General features: G+C 41.6%; 1 protein-coding gene across 1 annotated transcript in view; it reads right to left on the reverse strand.

Moving 5' to 3' along the window:
* LOC135497026 (sperm-associated antigen 7-like) overlaps positions 1–23,347 on the reverse strand; it is a 69,568-nt gene that overhangs the window by 36,864 nt on the left and 9,357 nt on the right. Inside the window, exon 2 of the mRNA XM_064786683.1 lies at positions 20,069–20,136. Within this exon, the coding sequence (XP_064642753.1) occupies positions 20,069–20,136 (68 nt within the window). The remainder of the gene's footprint in view (positions 1–20,068; positions 20,137–23,347) is intronic.

Consider the following 23,347-nt stretch of genomic DNA (forward strand, 5'->3'; position numbering starts at 1 on the left):
CTCTTTCAGCTCTAGCCGATTTTGACGCAACAACTTCCAGATCCTACCCGATTTTCGGGAAAAATCAGGATTTCGGAAATTTATTTAAAAAAAACCTACTACCCCTATCACTAATTGCTGGGCACCATCAGAAAGGTCTTGATCTCTACCTTACAGTGATATATAGATTATAATTATCAATGAATTGTTTATTTTTCTGAGTCTCTTCAATTTTGCCATTTTTTGTCTTCAACTTTTTTTCCAAAGAATTGGCAGAAGCAAGTTCCATCGCAATAAAAATTATTTCCTTGAAAATTTCTTGAATATTCCTTATAAACTGATACTAAAGATAAAGAACTAGTATAGAATACAAAGAAAAATGTCCAAAACGATTCAGAATGATATATACAACAAGAGGCCCAAGGGCCTGGCGCTCAGCTGAAATGGATAGGTGAAGGCAAGGGCCAAGTGTGTGTCGGTACCGTTATTATGAGGCAACGTGAAGCTATAACGTCTAGCACGCAGAAGTGCTGATGCGAAAGACCTTCTTGCTATATCAGTGCATGCTGAAGTACTGAGTTGACGTCACCCTGGTATTATGACGTAAAGTCATTTCTATTGCCGTTGCAGTAGTGGGGTGTGTGATGATGTCAAGGAGTTGTGTGGTGACGTGAAAGAGTGGAGTCCTTGTCTTCATGCAGCGTAGGTGGAACTAATAACATGCACATGGACACAAGGTACATAATTATTACAGTGTATTTTGTGAGGTGGGGTCTGGTGCTTTACAATGGTCAAATGAACCGACTGTTGTCTGGACATTGATGAAGTGGATGCAGCCAAATGTTTGGGGCGGTCTTTTTTGTATGTGAAGAAAAGAAGATAAAGAGTTGGTTAACAAAATGAACTTTATTGGTGCGGCAGATATTTGATGCCTTTCGGCAGATATTTGAAGCGCCTTGCGGCAGATATTTGTTGCCTTGCGGCAGATATTTGATAACGCTCTCCGGGAATGGAAAGCAGTAAAACGAGTAAGCACACCTTACTCTGAATGTGGGAACAGCAAGTGCTTTCCTGGACTTGAAATGTGCCAACGACTCCTCTTGCAATAACCAACAACAGTTGATCTGTAAAAAAAGAGAAGAGAAATTAACACTGACTAAATAAAAAAGGGTGACATAGACGGGGAAATGTACACCACCGGATACAGTCTGTGCTTGATCAGGCATCGGTCAGATGATATCCTGAACAAGGCATCTATGGAAGCAAATCCAGAAAGAGACTTAACCTTCGAAGGGCACACTTATTACTCAGTGAAAAGTCAGTCCTGTGGGCTGTTTTCCAATTCAAAATAAAAGTGTAACTTCTTTTAATTAGTCTCACAGACTGAACCATAACACTCAACAGCCAACCGTGCCCACATGATGTGAGCCGAGAGCTGGGCTTAAAGATGAGCGAGTGGTGTACTACATTTTGAAAATTGTCTATCGTCTACGACATGTGACAGAACAGGATCTAGTGGACTTAATGATGAGGTACTATCAAATAAGGTGTCCATCAAATGAATCATGAGGGCCTGTTGAGTTATACTCTAAGCCTGTCCTACAGGGCTAGGCTATGGTTTTTGTCTTTTTTACAGCTACAGTACATCCATGCACAGCGCAGTGTACAGACAGTACAGGATTGCAAACCAAAAACATGAGCATTGCTGCGTAACGAAACTGCAGTGGGATTCATACTACGATGTCATAATGTGACTTTCAAAATAATTGTAAACAAACGTAAATGGCGAAATTTGTTGCAAAATTGCCATCCACAACAACTCAGGGACCGTAGCCAAAATGGCCGACGGCGAATTCTCCGGTCGCTAGCGCAGTCCATAAACAAGCATCAATTTTACCAACTTTGGGCGCAAGCCTGGTCATCAAAGTTACAGAACTGTTAGAAATACATCCAAACAACATATATATACAGTTAAAAGTGCATAAAAATCCCGTTTCAACCTCCGGGCGCTACCTTTTTTTCTCCACCAGACGCCGGGCCCTACCGGTCGTTATTTAGTGCGACCGCCACCAGAGTGTTTATCACGATCTTTCGCCGTTTTAATTGCGCGTTTTAGGCAGATTAATCAATTATTACATGCATGCATTATATATCACCGAAATGATAATTGCGTAGGCTATTTGAAACTAAGTTCAGATATTATTTTTGATCTTTGAATTGAATTTAGGCGAGTGATTTTTGACACCCGGTCGACATATCAGGACTTGCAAAATTCACGCGAGATCGCTTGCTTCATCGGCACGTTTGAAAACCGAATTTCACAAATTCTACAAATATTTATCACATACCATATGTATCACCACAAAGGTAACTCTCTAGACTATTTGAAACCAAGTTCAGATACTTATTTTCACAAAAATTCGAAGCTATGCAAGCGATTTTTCAGTGGTAGAGATCGACGGAAACAAATTTCTCGCTCTAAAATGACATGAGACGAGCACCAACTTTCGCTAATTTGTGCACAAAATTTCCGCAATATTATAAAAAACTATCGATAAATCTGAATTATATAGACTCTTTTCAGTACCTAAACAAATTTCAGGTACATGGTCATGTTGATTAAAAGAGTATCAACCGATTGAACATGAGAAAGTTCACTCATCTTCATTGAAGCAGCGACTACCGCCATTTTTAAATGGTGGCATCTCTTCTATCGATCGGCCAATCAGCGGCACTGCTTGCAAAAAGTTGAGCCACCGCCAAATTTGAAATCGCCAAAATTCAGTCAATGTGCCTGCAGCGCCAACTGGCGGTGAAAACTATATTAATTCCATTAAAAGTAAAAAATGAAAAAATATTTAAAAATATTCAGCCACATTTGAAAACAATATTTGCTCTGTGGACCGAGGTAAAAAGGGAAAGAAATCTAAACGCGAAATGACCTCATTCTCTTAATACAGGTCGGATCGCGCTGATTTTTCGTGTTTTGAGTTCACCTTGGGCAACTCCTAATTTAGCACCGTCAACGAAGTGACTAGGCCTTCCCAATCAGAAATGTCCAATTTTGTCCACAGATGGGTTCCTAGATGGATGGATGGATGGATTGCAGGACGGACACCATTTGAACAGCTATTCTACTAACTAGCTCCGCTGACTTTGTCAGCTGAGCTAAAAATAGAAAGAACTAAAGGAAAAACTGCTGGAAAAAAATGGCTAGGACTGTCACGTAATCCTTGCAAATCTGATTCAACACCCACGCCCCCCTGTGGATGCAAGCCAAACCAAAAATCGTCTGTGATTTTTTACCTGAAGCCTGGAAGTCTATTGGTTTGATTGGCAACCTGAAGATGGTGCCCCAATCGCATAGATCGTCAATGATGAACTAGAAACTGGTTTCGGCATCACCGTGTGTATGCGAGTGCAGGATTTGGGAATTGTTCAGATATCCATGTATCCACGGTCATAGGGCTGAAAGAGTTAAAATTGCCAGACACAGCCGCCGCATCATTGACCATACCTAATATTACCCGCTTGGGTAGTTCCCCCAAGAAAACTTTATCCTTTGTCACCGTCCTGTTACCGGCCTGCATATTTATTACTTTAACATCAGTCTGGTGATATTTGGCGTTGGCTTTTTCCAAGGCTCTATTATGTGCCAGCTGTATGGTGGGTGCCACATGAACCCTTTTAACATAAAGTGCCGCCTCCATAATATTAATCTTGTAGGAGGGGTCTTCATCGCTTGACATTAGGGAAAATGCATCACTTTGCTGTATAAATTTCAACTTTACATTGATATTATTCAAAAGCAACTTCTGCAAACTAAAAGCATCAGTGTGCACCCGACCGAGTAACTCTAACGTTTTAGGGATCACGTCCAAAGTCCGCACGCGATATTCGCCGGCGAAATTCACCCTACAGTATTTCGCCTGCGAAATCTGTCCGAAAATCGACCGGCGAATGTGAGGCGATAATATGAAATCGCCGGAATGTCAGATGCGAAATTCGCCCACGATCGCGCCAATTCTTCGATTTCGCCCCAAAAATCGCTCCAGGCGATAATGGAGCGATTTTACGAAATTGGTGGCTCTTGCATACTTGTCCGATATTCGGAACGATTTTGCAACGACTTTCGTCTTGATTTGTTGGCGGAAAAGTGCAGTCACGTAAACAAATCGGGTCATACTAAACAGAGTCCACCAGGTTTAAACACATACATACATTAAAGCCATCAAAGTAAAATCTAATGGTCTTAAACGAAATAAGCATGACATTTTTAGGAAATGTACTTTTTATGGTGTACGTATTACGTTTTGGCCACAAAATTTTATTTTGATGACTTTATACCCGACTTTAAACCTGGTGAACGCTGGTTGGCGCTGGTGGACGCTGTTTAGGATAACCGGATACTAAAACGATCTTGATTGGTTGGCTGAGACTCGGAAACATATCCTAACTATGATTATCTGTATGATTCGGTACATTCCGCCACAATCCTTCGGAATACATACCATAATACTAAGAATCTCAAACCTCTGTGCCAAATTTGTGTAGCTCCTCGTGGATAGATGTGATGTATATGATTACTGCAGTCAGGTTGACCGGGAATTCCAGTTTGTGTTTTTGTTCGGTCTGCTATCAGCTGATGTCGGAATAGGCATACTACAACACAAATAGGCCTCTAATATTCGCTTCGTTCCGATGGTTGGTGAGAACGAATTAGGCGCGATTATTATTTTCGCCTGCGATTTTTATTCAGTCTGAATTTTCGCCTGATCATAATAGAATCGCCGAAGCAGGGAGCGATTTGGAGGCGAATGAGTGTGGCGATATTCGACCAGGCGAATTTTCGCCCCGACTCGCGAGCGAATATTCGCGTGCGGACTTTGGACGTGATCCCTTACTACCCTTGATGCTCTTGTAACGTTTCACTAAACCACTGTTGGGAGAATCGGCCCAAGGGTCTCATTAACGTCAAATTTCCCGCTCTCATCCTTTATTCACAACGCCTGCCCGAGGTGTGTACCTTTTGGCCTCGGCGCCGTAGCTTAGTAAGGTCTCTAAATAACCCCTGTAAGGATATGTATTGCTACTCGGACTGATCAAGCGGTCGATGAAGGACACGTCAGCCTGTGAAAACAGGCTATGCAATAAAAGATTAACAGGGGTGACCCTTGACCCAGCCACCTGACTACCATCGGCATCTACAGTCTCTTTAGTTAAATTCGTACCGTCCTTTTTTATCACACGCAACTTGATGTATAAACTGCGTATGAGCGAGGTCTAGATAGTTGTCAGGTCCACCCTTCACCACCAACTCTATTGGACCCCAATCTGTTAGTGTATTCAGAGGCCTGGGGCCAATTCCATAAAAGCATTCTAACTTAGTATGTTACTAGGCCTTAGCAAGATTCCAAATGCTTAGTTGGTTGCTTGTTAGCAAGCAACTTAATCGTATTCCATAAAACCATTCTATGAACCATTCTTACTAGTTGCTTGCTAAACATTGGCTGGAATAGTGTGTTCATTACGAAACCACAAAACCACATTGGTCAATTTCATTTCACAATGGGGAAAGGGTTCAATTCAGGACATGGCGTTAGGCCTAAGCATTTGGTGTGTATTCAGAATAGGGCTGTAGAGCAGACGCTTCAAAATGGCAACTGCAAAAGTTGTTCAAGCTGGAAAGAGACAAAGGAAAACCTTTTTCTTGCTGAGTGCTACGAAGAGTTTAAGGATATCATAGACGCACCACACAGGGATGCCAATATCAACGCGAAGAAGAACAAAGCATGGGACAATATCTGTGCACAACACAAGGCAAGTTTCCCGCATATTGAACGTTCTAAGGATGATCTGAAACTGAAGCTTTCCAAACTGAAGATGGAATCTCGAGAGAAGCTTCTGGAGAAAAAGAAATCACGCAACAAGACAGGGGGTGGAAAACCCACAACTGAGCCAAACCCAACCCAGCAGAAAATCCTAGATCTATGTGAAGAAACCCCTGGGTTCAAGGGGCTGAAGGGTGCTGAGACTCCTGCTACAGTGTCGGCATCCCAAGATCAATTATCATCCGATGCAGGTAAGTCAGGACTACCTTTGTTTACAGATGGCTGGAAGAAACACACACTGCAAGAACATTACAGAATAACACAGTTTTTAAAGTTACATACCATTTAATATAACAGACAAATTTGCAACCATACAGTTGAACAGTTGTCACCTTTCATTGAAAAAGTTCTTTTTTCAGGTTCCGACAATGATGGCGACCAATCGAAAGGAAACTGCAGCACCGGCTGAGGAAGCGACAGCAAGTGCAACCACAAGCCGTACCGGAACTCCGTCGTCAAGCACGATTCCAAGGAAATACGCCTCTTTCGATGATTTAGTTCACATTGAGAAAAAAAATGAACTTCTCAAACGAAAAAATCTTAAATTGAAAAGAAAGAAACTTAAGTTACAGATTCGACTTTTGCAGCATAAAGTAAATGAAGTGAACTCGCCCAAAGACGATGGTCAAGTATTCTTTCACCTGTGAGCCATACTCGGCAACGGCAACTTACTCCACAACAACTACTATTTACATGGATAGGTGATATTTTGACAAGGCATGGGAGTAAGTTCTCAAAATAAAGAGTGACCATACTACTCTGCATCTTCTTGTTTATATGGTGTCATAAGCCAGCTTCGGCACGGATATCCGCTATCACCAAGGATGAACCCATCAATAGCACCACTCTCCATGAGATCCCAAATCTGAGTTGTCCTCAATATTCTGCTATCGTGTGCACCTCCAGGCCATCTTGCCACGATTTTGATGAATTTCCCCTTGTGATCACAAATGACTTGCACATTAATTGAATGATGTCCTTTTCTGTTGATATAGTCGATGTCGTTCTCATGTGGAGAACACATCCAAACATGAGTTCTGTCCACGCAGCCTATCACTTCTGGAAAGTGTACACGTCTCATCCTTTAGAATCCATCCTTGATTTGGGCTATATTTCGTGCATCAGGGAATTTCACATAGTCACCTATCTTCTCTGCGAGAGAATCCGTCACACGATGAATAGCACGCCAAGCAGTTTGCGGAGATACTTGTAGAGGATCCCCAACAACATATTGGAAGGTGCCAGTTGCATAATATTGAAGTGCTATCAACACCTGCTGAGATGGGAGTAGGGCGAAGTTTCTCCTTGTAGGATGTTCAATATCCGGGGCAACAATGTCCGTTATCAACATTATCCCCTCCCTCGAGAATCGATACCTCTTAACAAGTTCTGCATCACCAAAAATGTCCAAAGGGTTTCGACGATCACGGAAAACGCGTTCTCTTCGCATTGCTCTACGCAATTCAGCAAGTTCCAGGATCCGTCTCGCCATCCTTACTCTTCGAAGTCCAGAGGTAAAAATTGATTTTAGAACGGTGCTAAGGATTTAGAAGTACCCAAGACCTATTCTAGAAATAGTAAGCAACTAGGAACCTTGCTAAGCTTAGAACGGTTTTATGGAATAGAATTAGCATGGAACTAGAGATGGAATGAAGTTTAGCAACCAACTAGGCCTAGAATGCTTTTATGGAATTGGCCCCTGAATTCCACCCACTGGGCTAAATCTACGGCAATTTGCGTGGGCGGTAATTGAAAAATTTCAAGTCCACTTTTGGTGGATGGTGCCGAGTTCTAATGAACTAAAGCCATTGTTTAATAATTCTCCTTCAGCCGCGGGCGCTTAGCAAATTTTCGAGTTCTTGTCCCAGTTCTTGGCTTCTTTCTTTTAGTCCTATTGGCTCTTGCTTTTATTGTATTTCTGGTTAGCCCCGCCAATGCCTCACTGGCATTGGCCATCAGCACTTGCTTTGGATTTTTCCTTTTCACTATGATATCATTTACAGTTCTCAAACCAACACTTGCTAATTTGGGTAGTACTTTCTTGCCAACTGACTTTAAAATTGGAAAACTGATCGAAACAACCCTTTTAAAATATCGCCCACTCCACCGCCATGCTGCATAGTTGTACCGGCATAGAAGGGTACATTACCGCCCGCCTGGCTAGTGTAGTAATTGCAGCAGCAACCTACATCTGGCTTGTAATTTGCCCTTATTTTTGCATAAAATGGAGTACAACCACTGTTTTACCGTGTCTGAATTGCACCAATTCGCCGTTATCACGCCTTATATCTATTTGTATATTATCAAATTGTTTATGTACAACAGGGAGATAGTAAGGGTTTTTGTAAATGTTAACAGTATTCCCAACATACTTCTTACTAAAATCTACAACTCGAATCAGGGGCACCATGCAATCACCGACCACCTGCGATGTTACAATGTCAGAATACACATAAAGGGTATGAAAACCAACATGGATATCTGCTCTATATTCACCATTCTGATCACATTCAAATACCAGACCGGCTTTGAAACCCATACAATTAGCTAAATCCCCCTTAAGATTTATTCTAAGACTCAGATGATTATTAATTAGTTTCACATAACCGGTTACTCTATCGTACTCAAAATAAAGAGCCCTATGAACTTTTTCAACATATCTTGAAAAATCAGAATTTTCCGCGCAATAACTAACAATAGCTTTATTCACAGCTTTTACCACATATGCAATATTTTTGTACTTTCCCACTGTAATCTGCCCAGCCACTGCAATTTCCTTCCCTGTATGATAGAGTTTTATCTCAAACCCATTATTGTCTGAAATATTGTCAATATCTCCCACAAAATGAATTTCACTGAGCACCACACTCCAACTTCCTTGCAAATCAATTGTCTTAGCTAGATTGATTTTGTAAGAGTTCTGTGAATTCTTCGGGAAAAGGTGATGGGCTGCGTTGCCATTTCCGCCCAGTCGCGGATTCAGCATGAGATATCCAATCCCGCTACTTAGGAGGGTAATCTAGAGTTAGGGCTGATCGGTCTTCAGCATTAAATTTATGATGGATGCAATAATCACAGTATAAACAATGAGGATTTGACAAAAATAAACAATCTCTTCCTTGGGCACTTTACTACCAAAGACTGTCCAACTAGCTGCCGTTGCCATTTTTATACAGTTTTTTGACCCAGCTATCGAACTTTGATTGATAACCGTGCCACCTCACAAGATATTCTTTGTCAACGCCCCTGTCCCTTGTTTTTATAACTTTTTCAACCTCCCATAGCACAGGCCTGTAAAATCCCTGTAAAATTCCACCCTCGTCATCTTTTAAATTGTATATTGGCAACCCCAATCGTTTTCTACGTCTAGAAATAGTGAATATTTCATCAGTATAACTAGGGTAGAACCCCTTGTCGAACAAATGTTTGGCTTTACTCACAAACACATTTTCGCAAATGTTAAACTTGTACTTTATATTAATGGTATTGGATTTTTGTTGCTGCCTTATGATTTCTGCATTGTCGTATGTTACATCGGCAGGGGCCATCTGAATACTTCGATGTTTGGAATGGTTATAACTCGACACAACCTTTAGAAGTATCTTGAGGTCATGGAGGTAATGGCGTGTGTTGTTCACAGAAAAATATTTGTATAATTTAGACCTCAATGTGCATATCAATGCGTGCTTTGATGTCCTGATTGTTGGCAAAGAAGTATTGAATCTCCTCCTTGCATAAAAATGATTTGAATGTTTTATTTTTTAACTCGGTCCCATTATCTGTGAATATACAATCAGGTCTACGCTCCTTCAACACTTTTTTGAATGCATTGATCACTGTGATTGGCTGTTTGTTTCGAATCGGCAGAGCCCAACAATAACGGGAAAACAAGCAAATTACAACCAGCAGGTATCTTACACCTTTGTTGTACTTTGTTTGACATGTCAGCCAAATCCATTTGGAATTGCTCATCTATCTCGATTACTTCTACCATGCGTCTTGGAAAGTGTTTCCTAGCCTGCTTATGTATATAGCAGCCTTCTCCACGGGCCATTCAATCGGGGCGCCCCGCCCCGATTGAATCTGAAATATACGAAGTCCGCCCCGATCAAATTTTGCCGCCCCAATCAAAAAGTATGCCGCCCCGATTTATAACCTGCATCGCTATTTTGTCTCCCCCAGAAAAAAAACGAAATTAGAAGCCCGGAGATGCATCTGATAAACGAATAAAACCTGTATGCCACCCTTTATACTGTGCAGTTGTGTCGGGGTAGACGGATTTCCTTCCCGCCGGCCTAAACTTGCGCATCGCGAACCCACTCCTGACAGAAAATCAATAATTTATGGCGCAGAAAACCTCGGACGGAACACGGCGACCAATGAAATAATTGCGCGGCAAACCTTATTAGCAACCTTGGAAATGGCACACTCACTGTCTTCCTCCAGCGTAACTTGTCAGGGCCGTATTTAGAGGGGGGGGGGCAGCTGGGGCAGCTGCCCCCCCCCTGTGCAATAAATGTTGAAAAAAAAAATTCAGACAGTAATAAAAAGACAAACTAATCTTAGCCATAGCTTTACCAGCATGATAGCAGCATATGGATAGCAGATGTTATCAACTCGGGTGCAACCCTTATAATCTGACCAGTCCAGTGCCCTGACCCTAGTCTTCTATGGTTATACACAATGATGCAACATTAGGTAAAGCCTAGCTTGTTATTGCTTGTTAACGGTATCCTGCACAATTAAAACTATGAAAATTAACATTTTCTGTCCAAATGTGGTATTTTCGTAAAATACTTCAAAAAAGTGGTCCTTTTTTAGAGTAACAAGAGGCCCAAGGGCCTGGCGCTCAGCTGAGTTAATATCATTAATATCTTCCTGGTGTTTAGTTCATTATGCATGAAAATGGCATGCTCCATGGTATTTGATATCCTTTTGCGTTCACTACGGTACCAATGTTTTTGGTTGACATAATTATGCCACTGTTGGAACATTCTCATGGTTTATGGTATGCACCTGTTGATGGGCCATATGAATAAAAACTAGCATAAGCTTTTACTCCAGATTTTGAAGTATTTAGTATGCTTCAAAAATTGGAATAGTTTAGTTCTTGTGAAAGCAAAGGATTTTTAGAAATCAGTATTTGCTACCAAAACAAGTAAATGCTAGACTACATATGAACGAAAATGTAGGATGAACCTTTTACTTGGTAGTATAAATGTATTTTCTTGGAACCATGTAGCCTTTAAAAGTCGAAGTGAATGGTTGGTTGTTCCTCTTTGCCGGACTGCATTCACATTTTGTTTGGTGGACATGTCATGCAAGGATTGGTCAAACCATACATCCATTTATGGAGAATCAGAGTGCATGGATTCCGAGTCATTAAAAATGTCTAAAGAATTATTCTTGGGTCATGAAGGGAAACCTGCGTTGTTTAGTATGAAAGTGAAAAATATGACAGAGTTAAGAAAATTATGTTTTATTGAACCATAGTAAGTTTTGATTGTCTGCTTGGCTCCTTGCCAGTTAAATAACATGTGACTATACACAAAATAGAAAACTTTGGTGGAAATTGTAAATCATTTTTTTATCTATCAGGGGAAACAAGCTGATGATGATCAAGTAAATCATTCATGAGAAATCGTTTTGTTGATGAAGATTGCATGACGAAGTTAATGCTAAACCTTTTCTTGTGCTCTACTGCGCCACCGTAGTTTTCTATTTAGACCAGCGATGACGTCATTTCTGGTGATTCCCTACGCTAGTATGCAATGTATTTTTTCAGCGCTGTCAGTTGCTGAAGAGAGTGCCGTAGCTCCCTCAATTTCCAATCGATTTTTATGGGAGTGACATTATTGTATTGCTTAGAATGTCTACTTTTTACTCATGAAAGAATCGTAGAACTAAAACATAATAGGCGAACAGAATCATGCCGATTCACTGCACATACTGTGGGAATTCTCCACTTCAAAATACATCGGCGATGTCATCGCGAATCAGAGCATGCACTTCCGATATCGTTTTCACAGAAATGTGGCCAAATTTTCAAGAACTAATTTCTGAAAGTAGTCCCTGAAGACCTTACGACTACCACTGAAACGAACTGGTGATAATATCGCCTACCAGACTACCGTAGTACTAGCCCGTAGCCAGGTAGCGGGCCATCGTCATCGAGCTGAGTGTCATTGAGCTCCAAGATTATTGCACATGGATCGAGTAAACAACATGCCGCCATTTTGTCTCCGCTTCGGTATTTCGTAGGCCGCTAAAATGCACCTTCTCAATTAAAACCAACATAATAAGGCCTCACATCGTTGATTGAATAGGAACACCACACAAAACACAATAAAGTGGGGGTTCAATCGATTACGAAGCTGAAGTGAACAGTGATTTATTCCTGGAGCTGCTGCTGCTTTTTTGTGTAGCTGCCATGTTTTGAGAACTGGCAAATAGGAGACTTCATTGATGGCTGACGTCATCGGGCGGGAATTTGAATCAGCAGAAATAATTAAAAGGCAGGTAGCGCCCTCTCCTGTTAAAATTTTGAACTTTTTCTCAATAAAATAGTTTTTCAAGAATTTTATCTTAATATTAAAGCATATTTCGACTAATTCTGCTGCTCCTAGGCCGATATAGGCCAGTTTCCTTCATGCGCTCTCGCTCGCAGGAAGTAGGTCGAATGGCGACAAATTTTGTTTTGAAAGTAGAGTTTGACCAGAAGTATCCAGAAATGCAAAATTGAAGTCTCTAGGTCTTACGGTTACAAAATGTGCACCATGGGTTTAATGGACGGACGGACGGACGGACTGACAGACGGACGCCACTGAGCAGCTTGTTTGACAAGCTCAGCTGACTTTGTCAGCTGAGCTAAAAATACTATTGATTCACACTTCCAAATGCCAGGAAAATGTCATTTCATACCTTTTATTTTCAAATTTTTGGGGGGGAGGGCCCCCAGACCCCCCCGTTCGGATGCACCTGCGGCGCATGCAGATCGCCTTCGGCGATCTATCCCACTGCCCCCCCTGGACAAATGAAATGGCCAGGGCCATTGTGCTCACCTCATGTGGAGGAAAGATGGATAAAGATCATGGTATTGTGTAATGTAGTGTTAGGTTTGATGTAGGTCCAAGCAATTACAATTTCCCCAAAATGGCCAATTTACAGTACATTCGACCTCTGTGACCTTGAAAAGTAGGTCAAATCAAAGAAGGCCCGGGTAACACATTGAATGGTTGTTAGAATTAGATGTACCTATGATATAAAATTGGTGCCAATCGGGCAAGTAATTACTAAGAATAATGGCATTTTGAAGAATTTAGGATTTGGCTCCCTCCCTGGAGGCCAAACGGCAAATCAGATAGCACCAAACTTCAGTACCTGAGATCACCTGACCAAGGGGTATATGTGTACTTAATTTGTGATCAATAGTCATTGCAGTTAAGAAACGTGCCATAGTTACGGCCTGACGGCCAATTTACGCCATTTGACCTCTGTGACCTTGGCAAGAAGGTCAAATTAAAAACCTGTGTGACATATACTGTGTGGCGGTTAGAATAGAATGTACCCATGATATCAAATTGGTGGCAATCGGGCAAGAAGTAAGGAATAATCACATTTTAAAGGTTTTTGGATTTTGCCCCCTGGTGGTCAAACTTCGGTCCCTGAGATCACCTCACTAAGGGGTAAATGTGAACCAAATTTGGGATCAATAGTCATTGCAGTTTAGAAACGTGCCATCGTTACATCCTGACGGCCAATTTACACCATTTGACCTCTGTGACCTTGAAAAGTAGGTCAAATCAAAAGCCCGTACGATATGTGATGTATCCTTGCTAGGAGTACCTACCATAAAATTGTTATGAAAATCAGACAACTATTAAACGAGCACTCAAACATTTTAACTTTGGACATTAAATTTGGCCCCCGGGTGGCCAAACTAAGAATTTTTCAAGATGCCCTCCTGGCACCCATATTGGCTATCACATTTGATAAAAAATCAAGGATTTAGTAGAGAGTACATAGATATACATCCAGATCAAATTTGGTTGCAATCCGATCATTAGTTTCGTAGTAATAGTACTGTGTTTTTTTTTCAAGATGGCTGCCTGGCGGCCATATTTGATGTCCGAACGGCTGAAATTTTAGGGGTGGAATAGAGAATCCCCAGATACATGTCCACACTGGTTTAAAACCTTCTAGCTAAAATAGATAGGAAACATGCTACTGTTCAGTGAATCAGCAAACTTTGACCTCTGTGACCTTGAAGGAGGTCAAATCAAAAACCCGGAGGATATATGATGCACCTCTGCTAGAAGTACCTACCATATTTTTTTCAAAATTTCCCGACTACTATTAAGGGAGATATTGCATATTTTCACTTTTAACATTTGGCCCCCTGGTGGCCAAACCATGAAACGAATTGGACCGAAACTTGGTCTCCAAGGTGTCATTACATAAGGGTACATGTGTACCAAGTTTCAACTCAATAACTCTAACAGTTACGAAACGTGCCCTGCTAACGGACGACGGACGACGACGGACGACGACGACGACGGACGACGGACGCCACGGTATGGGATAAGCTCACCTCTGCTAAGAGGTGAGCTTGTTCTATATAATTCCCTCCTAGTCCTCGAGGTCTCCGGCAGTCACGTTAATCGCTATTAGGCGACGTGGTTATCATCAAAATTTACCAGCACTTCACTTTGAATACAGCTCAACGTGCTAAATTTCGCACCGCGCATGCACGGAAAAACCGAACCCTGACGATAATTCCCGAGACAAATATGGTCATCGTACGCTGCTGACCAATCACCTCGAGGAGCGGGAGTATACATGTCATTGATGACGGGCTCCACGCTCCACAACCAGATCGAACAGTGCGCCGTGAATGCAAGCCGCTGACCCCGGCGGCGGAGAGTCAGTAGCCTTCTCTTTGATCTCTTTGATCTGGCACCGCATCCACTAAATTATTTATTTTTAACTGAGCGGCGGCGAATAAGCTGTCCTAATTTCACGTCAATCATCGACACACGCGATGCTTGGATGGGGCTACGCACAACGAAATCAGCGGCTCTAGTGTTGAGATTGGAATAGGTCTTAAATGCTGGTGACGACAGAGGAAATTGCGCGCGAATTCATTGATTCGTTTGCATGGGTCTGCCGATTTGTGAGCATGGATACTTATCAGCTGAGCAGGGTCAATCGTCACTGATTATCAAATAGATATTAAAGGCCTACGCAGTCCTTTTCTCTCGTTGGGTCTGCTTGTAAGCGGTGCAATGTAAGTCTAGCTAAGCGATTTTTTCAGCTTACTTCAGTCTTAGTTGATTGAGGTTGCCGATCAACATGCTACCAGCTTTGTTATCTCGGAATTTTTGAAGCTCTACGTATTTTATTTATAGTGAGATGATTAAAGATGATATTTTACAACCGAAAAACGGTATTATTCAAGCCTAAACTGCCGCACGCATCGGCAGGAAATCTGCGCTCCAGATGCCGGGAAATCACGTCTAAGCCATTCTAGAATTCAAATTCACTGCTTTACATTTGATTGAGATAAACCAAGATGTTTCACCGCATTGTAAAGTTTTTGTACATTCCCGAATCCAGCAGGATGGGATGTGTCATAATAAATGTTTTTCAAAGCCGCCTCCATCAGCTTTAAAAAGATTTGCAAAATCTAAACACTGGACAATTGCATATTCAATAGGATGGGTAAAAATGAATTTTCTGCATCTTTTATATCTTTTACACCACTGATAATAACTTCACCACTTTGGAAAATTGCAAAGTTCATATTATTCAATTTCACCATTGCGGCCGGGAATATTTCTTGTTCATATGACACGTGGTCTTGTTAAGCACAGAAATCAAGTAAATTAATTCTACACCTAATACTATATGTGAGGGTCATGGTTTGCAATTTCACGTGGCTGAGTCGAACCCCACACCCCAATTTCTGAAGCATTCTGGCCCACTGACGTACGGATTGCTTGGCCAAGGATTCAGTCTGAGCCCCGCAACAAACTAAATTACCAGTTCTAAATAACAGACAGGATGAGCAAATCTTCCTAGATTTCAATATTGCCCCACTGAATACATGGGGATTATATACAATGTTTGACAGTGTATTTGCCAGGGTTGTTAAATTCAATTCATAGTAATTTTGCAGCTAGAACGACGTTCACTGTCTGAAGCATGATGAAATAATGATAGAACGTTTAAGACAAGGTAGTTAAAATTACAACTGGTCAATAGCCATAAGGTAGTGTGTTATAATTCCAAACAATCCTGCGCTTGTTGTAGACAAGCCCATAGTGCTTTGTTACATTTTTTTTCCTCACAATCTTGTGAGGGTATGTAATAGCCACCTGATCTGTTGAATTTGTTTGACCATATCAGCCACTGTACGGAAATTTATTATTTCCGATGCTGCATGCACAACCACTAATCTGGTACGATTCATAGATGACATCTTTGCCCTCTTTGCACACACGAGAGAGAAAGTTGGCAACTCAGTGATGTATCTCAACTCACAACACCCCACTATCAAATTTACTGCCGATATCTTGGACACCAGTGTCACATTCCTAGACACACGGGTCCATGTCACACCCCACGGACACATATACACAGACCTGAATACCCAACCGACGGATGCACACAACTACCTTCGATACTCTTCAGCACACATCCAGTCATGCTCGAAAGACAGACCATATGGATAATTTCTGAGAATTCGCAGAATCTGTTCGAACCTAGAAAACTTTGAGAAATATGCACTCGTAATCAGCCACCATTTCGTCCGCAGAGGCTACCCCAAGCCACTCATAGAGGTCGCCCTAGTCATAAGGGCACACAGGCAAGACCGCCGGTCTCTTCTCAACCCAGACCCAACCCAACCAAGAACCCAGGAGGAAGACAAAATTCCTTTCTACTTTGTCACAACCTACAACCCGGCTCTAACACAACCAGCAGCCATCATAAAAGACAACTAGAATTGAGAAATTTGCTTTACAGCAAATTTGATGGTCCCCACATAGAGAAAACTGTGCAATGGATGGTGATTTGGCTTCATATGAAGCCACAGTTTGGTTTTGGGAATAAGAGCTGGATATGTGTCGTGATGGGCTAGGGCCAGGAGGCCTAGGTGCAGTTATAGATGGAGTACTAGTGAAAGTTGAAGTAGTTGGCGTAGAGTTTCCAAACAACGGGGAAAAGAATAGCGAGGAAATTCCGCCTATCTGCATGCCGATTCACGCATGATCTATTTCCGGACGCTCGCTCTTTCTCAAAATAACACGCTCAATAATCATTCAAACAGCACCCAAACTATTTTAGATGGGCAGGATGGATTATCGATAAGCATTTAAGGCTATTACTTTGGCTCCCCTACCCTTGATTTCTACATTCAACAGTCACTAAACTGCTAACGCATTCTTCGCTCGACCAACTCCATGTGGATCGGTTCGGCCATGAGAAGAATGACGTCATTATGATGGGGCGGAGCTTATGCAAATGTGTCAGAATCTCGCCTCTGCGCATGTCAGATTGAATCGCGGCTTCAGGATGTTGGGAGAAGACGATCAGACGAATCTCAGCAAAAAATGCTTCAAAGTCATGGAAATAATGAGATTATTGAAAATCTTTTTGTGATATTCCATGCATCGAATTTCCTTCAATGGGATTGGAGTGATTGATCCTTGATCTATTCAGCAGTTTGGCTGGACAAGCTCCATAAATGTTTTGTGGAAGAAGAACAAGAAACAGAACCTACCTACCTAGTGATATCAAGATGGTCTCCACTGAGAGTGTGGAGACCATAACAAGGACATTCTAGCAAGACACAAAACGACTCTCCACCTGTATGAGGCACCAATCATACATGGCTTCAGAAGACCCAAGAATATCCAGGACAACCTAGTCCGAGCCAAGTTCGGGCCGCCCACTGCCTCTGTGCACAGCAAAACGTTTAATCCCCCAGGCTGGTCATGCCTCTCCCCAAGGACATGCAGATACTGTCCTCATCTTGACAAGACGGGATAGATCACAAGTAAAACCAAGGGGAAAAACACGACACAAAAACTAAAATTTGTTATAAGAGCAACAATGTGATTTATTGCAACCAATGCAGACAATGTCACATACAATATGTTGGCGAAAAAAGCATTCACTACTAGAACATTTTCGAGGACACTTCTACAGCGTCGCGAAAAACAATGCCACGGATGTCATAGGGCATCACTTCAACCTCCCGAACAATCAAGGTTTAGGGGACATCACAATCATAGTCCTTGAGTTCATGCATCTCCACCCAGATGGCGCCCAAGCCAAGGCCATCAGACTCGTCTCCGCACTATGTCGCCAGTAGGACTCAATATTAAGGGCAACACGTCCTGGTTACCACGCTCACACTCTTATCACCTTTTTTGTGCTTTGGTAGAACTTTGGAAATCTTCTACCTCGCCGGGTAGACACCATGGACTAGCGAAAAATCAAACAGTAAAATACACGGAAATATTTCTGTTACAATTCTATTACTAATTCCTTCAGGGCCATTTACCTTCGAAATGTTGAGATTATATAATTCTTTCATTACTTTTGACGTATCAAATGACAAAGCGTCTAATACAATATCAGTGTGTCTTGAAACTGCTCGCTTCAACACTGTGCGGAGCACGGGTATTTGCTAGTGTTGTATACATCGTAGTTATCAAGTGTTCATCTAAAGTGTTTTATTTCTGCAGTTGCTAAAAAGTTACTCCTCTGATTGGGGTAAATTGTACCTATTCTAATCTAATTGTTTTTCTGAGTAATGTAAATAAAAATTTTCCCTGGTGGTGTACTGCTGCCAAAAAATATCAACTGGATACATTTACGGATGTACTTGTTTTTTGCAACTAATATGCCATTTATGAATTTCACCATTCTCTTTTCCGATTGTACTTGAATACAACAATCTTTAATCATTAATGATATCTGTCAATAGCTCATTATGTGTACGATATGAGAGACACAATATCTGTCTAATGCATTTATGCCATTCCACGTAAAGGTCTTCCATATACGGTTTCGTCAAGTCTAACAATTGGTACCCACATAAGGACAGATAAAAACTCTTAGGCAGTCATCGCCGACCCTGGGTCAACAAAAAATTCTTACCTTACCAGGGTTGGCGCTGTGAATCTTTTCCTCCTAGCCACTTTTTAGCCAAGTGGCTGTCACTTTTAGCCATATTGAGTCAGCTCTAGCCATTGCCGATCGTTTGTTCATCTTGGGGCCGACCCAGACTGCAGTAACATGTGCGAGAATGGCAGCCCGCCAGTACTGAGACTAGCAAATCAACGAACGATTCGAGGAACCCGTGACCAGAGACTCAATGGCAACGAAGCGAGCGGGAAACTAGCCGATAATATATGCGTAAGGCGACCAGCAGCGCCACCAAAATCACTGTAGTGGCAACGGATAGAACTACAATGCAGACAATAGCAACCACGTGTGATAACGCGGCCGCCCGCATGATAAAGTTTGACTAACTAACAATTGTTCCTTGTGCATTTGGTGTAGAAGGGGATCTTTTTGATAGACTTTGATCAATTTTTGCACAACACTATCACTCTCTCGCCAAATCATGTCAATTCAAATTGAATTCGCAAAATTTTTAGCCAGACATTGTTTTACATTCGCCACTCATGTGCAGCATTCGCAAGTGGCAAAAATGCGAACGGGCGCGCCAACCCTTCCTTACGGTGTCATCTTCGACCACAGGTCGACAATAGGTATTCCATTAGAAATCTTTGAATTCCCTTTGTTTCACCTGTAATTCCGCATTTTCGCACCAGCCATTCAAAAGAAATCGGCAAAAAAGGTGCGTTTTTGACACATTTTGGTGGATTTTACCCAAAAACGAACCCGAGTAAACCCCCAACTAGAATCACCTGAAAGAACTGAAAATATCTAAGAAACCTTTTCTTTACACCAACATGATAGGAACAGTTGTTTCTTCATGACAAGCCTTCAAAAACTAGGTATTAAAAAAACAGCAAATTTCCCAAAACAAAATTGAATCCCTAATAGTTAAACGATCTATATCTTGTGCTGTAGTTGGCAAATCTAAACTGTCGTTCATACAGATCATTTATACACAGTTGTACCCGCCTATGTCATGCATTTTTTACACAAAACAAACGTACCTTTAGTTTGAAAGTGCTGAGTCGGTCTTTCTGATACTCTATCATCCTCTCCTGTTTGGCCTTCGCTTCTGAAAAAACAAGCGTCAAGACTAAACACTACTGTACTGTACATAGCAGAAATTGTTGCTCCCTAACTCCTCCTGGCCATGATCGAACTCTTCAGCTGAAATACAAGATAACTTGACATCATGTCGCTCTGCAGTCCGAGACAGCCAAGGTGTAGATCCAGGATTTTTCGGCAGGATTTTTTCGAAGTTGCAAACACAGACTGCAATTTTCAGGTTACACCTGTGCTGATTTTTGATTATCAAGAAGGACAAAAATGCAATAAGCATCAAACAGAACTGCGTTCCCTGAGAAAAACCTGAAAATTTAGAAGGCTGTAAATATACTTTCCAAGCATCTCAGCATTGAATAGACCATAAATGTAATTTCCAAGCTTCTTAGTATCAATTGAATAGAAGAGCGCTCTGCTAAAAGAGTGTGAAAATTTAGAAGGAAGTAGAGGAGATTTCCGAACATCTCCGCATCAAACTGGAGTGTGCGTACAGGAGCAACTTTTTTGTTGAAATAAACACCATATGTTAAAGCTACAAAGATGAAATGGCCAGGGGCCATGTGTTCAATAGTATAGGAATAATGGGGAAACACCCAACACCGAGTGAATACCATGTGTTCACCTGTGGTCATTGACTGAATAATATGTGACCCACCATAACAAAATAAGTTGCATGTCGCTTCGAGCTTGACAGGTTGAGATGGACTGTTTGTTCATTTCATTTGTCTAGTGTAGGCCTAGTCATGACCTTCTTTGATCAACATGACGTAAGCGTGGTTTGAGGTTGATCAAATGTTATTCGCAATCCCTCATTTAGCGGATTGTCAGATTGGCCTTGCGGCTTGGATGTCGCAGCTAGAAACCAGAGACAAAGAGTTCGAATAAGCTCGATACTATTTTCTCGTTATTTTTGAAAAGATAGACGTTTTTTTCAACATTCAGTCATCTCGTCCGTGTTCCATCAAATAATCTCATATTATTAGGATCAAAACTTATGATCTGTATCTTCGTTTTACAGTCAATCGTCTGTGGTGATGCTTCGTTCCATCTCTACTTTACTACATTCCGTGTTGTTCATGTAACCTATTGTAGTTGTACCTAATTGTAGCTGGCATGCGCATAGGCAGTAACATCATGGACAAATAAACTAGTAAGTCGTTTGAGACATCATCTCCCGTTTTCCTTCCCTTGCTCCGTCTTCACGGTCTCTCTCCGTGTCTACATGTATACAACATAAATGGCGACAAAGAACTAAGGAATGTAACCAGGCAACGTGAGAACTTGAAACGCAAGTGTCATCGAATTTTTTTCAACCCGAAATTTGTTGGTAAAATATGTGAATGAAAATTTCCAACATGGCGGTCACCATTGGTGGACTTCCGGCTTTGGCACCGTTTGCCGCAATTGGACAACCCAAGGCGTTGGCCCAGAGTTCGGACAGGTGGTTGAAGGACTTTCACCTATACGTTGTGCCGCTGGCATAAAGGATGCTAGCCAGAAGCGTGCCTTGTTATTATAGGAGGCAGCAGCATTACAGACATTTTCTTTACAAAAACAGCTGACAAGCAAGGGAAACCTGAGGAATTTACAAAAGCCGAAAAATGCCTTAAAGGAAATTTCAAGTTTTTAAAAAAGAATGTACCCATGTCACGCCAAAAGTTCTATACGCTCAAACCATAGTAGTGAGAACATTAACAGTTTTATGACACGCCTAATGACAGTAATCAAAGATTGTGAGTTTACAGAAGATGAAATTGACAACCAAAGCTGAGATTGTGTTCTGTTGTTTATCATTGATAAAACTTAGTAAACTTCACCGCGACAGTAAAAAGTTGACTCTAGCTTGCTTAATTAAAGTGGCGCGATCCTATCATGTAAAGGAAGCCCTAGTTTTATCAATTGATTCAGCCAGTGCAAGTGCAAACTTTATCGAAAGGAAGGGTGAAAGATCTAAAAACTCACATGACACTCATCATTTGTCACATCATAGCCGATGTTATCGTTGTGATAAGCCAAGTCACATGGCCAAGAATTGTATGTTCTAAAGAGCACATCTGCGGAAAATGCAACAGACAAGGCCATTTTGAAGTTTATTGTTGCAGATCAGCGTCACAGGCATCTACGTCAGACATATCGAGGCCGTGATCGTTCACGTGGCAATTGTGGCAGAAATCGACGTGGCAGTCAGAATCACACAGTGGAGAACTCTATACCGATAATTGTCGATTCTGGTGCAACCTGCAACCTTATGTCTGAGTGAGCTTTCCAAAAGATCAAGACTGAGTGTAGTAAAGACTTACAGATTCGCAAGTGCGGTAGTAATGCTTATACATAGGTCAAAGGATCCACTGATTTTTGGTAGAACTGCTCCGAGAGTGGAGGTTGGTGAAAGAGGAAAAATTTGTCAAAATTACTTCTTTATGTACCCAGTTTTACTTGGTAAATCAACATCTCTAGATTTGGATATACTCAAGAGTAGGCCCTCCCAAAATCAAAGTGAATTCTTGCACACTAGGCGATAGTCCAGGTCAAGAAATCTTACGAAAACTCAAAAATAAATATCCTGAGGTGTTCAGTGGTTTAGGAAAACTCAAGAATTATTAGTTGAAGTTTCATATCAACAAAGATGTCCAACCTGTTGTGCAAGGTAGACATACTCCTTTCATATCCGTCCCGGGTTATATAAAAAACTTGAGGAATCGGAAAAGTTGGATGTACTTGAAGAGGTCACAGGACCTACTTCTTGGGTCAATCCACTGGCCAGGTAACCATTGTGAAGCCAAGTGGCGATCTCAGGATTTGTGTAGATGTGTACAAGGCCATAATTCGAGAAAAACATCTGGGCCCGTATTCATAAACCTACTTAAGTGTATGATGCCTATGTTGCTACCTAACTAAGGTATCATGCGTAAGTGGAATTCTACATCACACTTACCTTATGCGTCATGCATAAGTGGAAGTCAAGAAACTACTTACCGATGCATATTTCTACACTTATATATATTTAAGACACCCCTTGGGCTGTCCTAAGTTTAAGAAGGTTGGTGATTCGCAGTCGGTTCAGACCATTCCTTGAAAGACATTGGAGCAGTATCGCCGCATTAATGCTCGCTACACAAGAAGAGGTTGCCAGACGGCGTGCAATACGACGAGAGCGTGTGTTTCGTGACCGTCTTCATCCACTGGATGCTTACAATGATGTGCAACACTACCAACGATAT

The sequence above is a fragment of the Lineus longissimus genome, chromosome 12 (genome assembly GCF_910592395.1).
Source record: "Lineus longissimus chromosome 12, tnLinLong1.2, whole genome shotgun sequence".
Lineage (NCBI taxonomy): Eukaryota > Metazoa > Nemertea > Pilidiophora > Heteronemertea > Lineidae > Lineus > Lineus longissimus.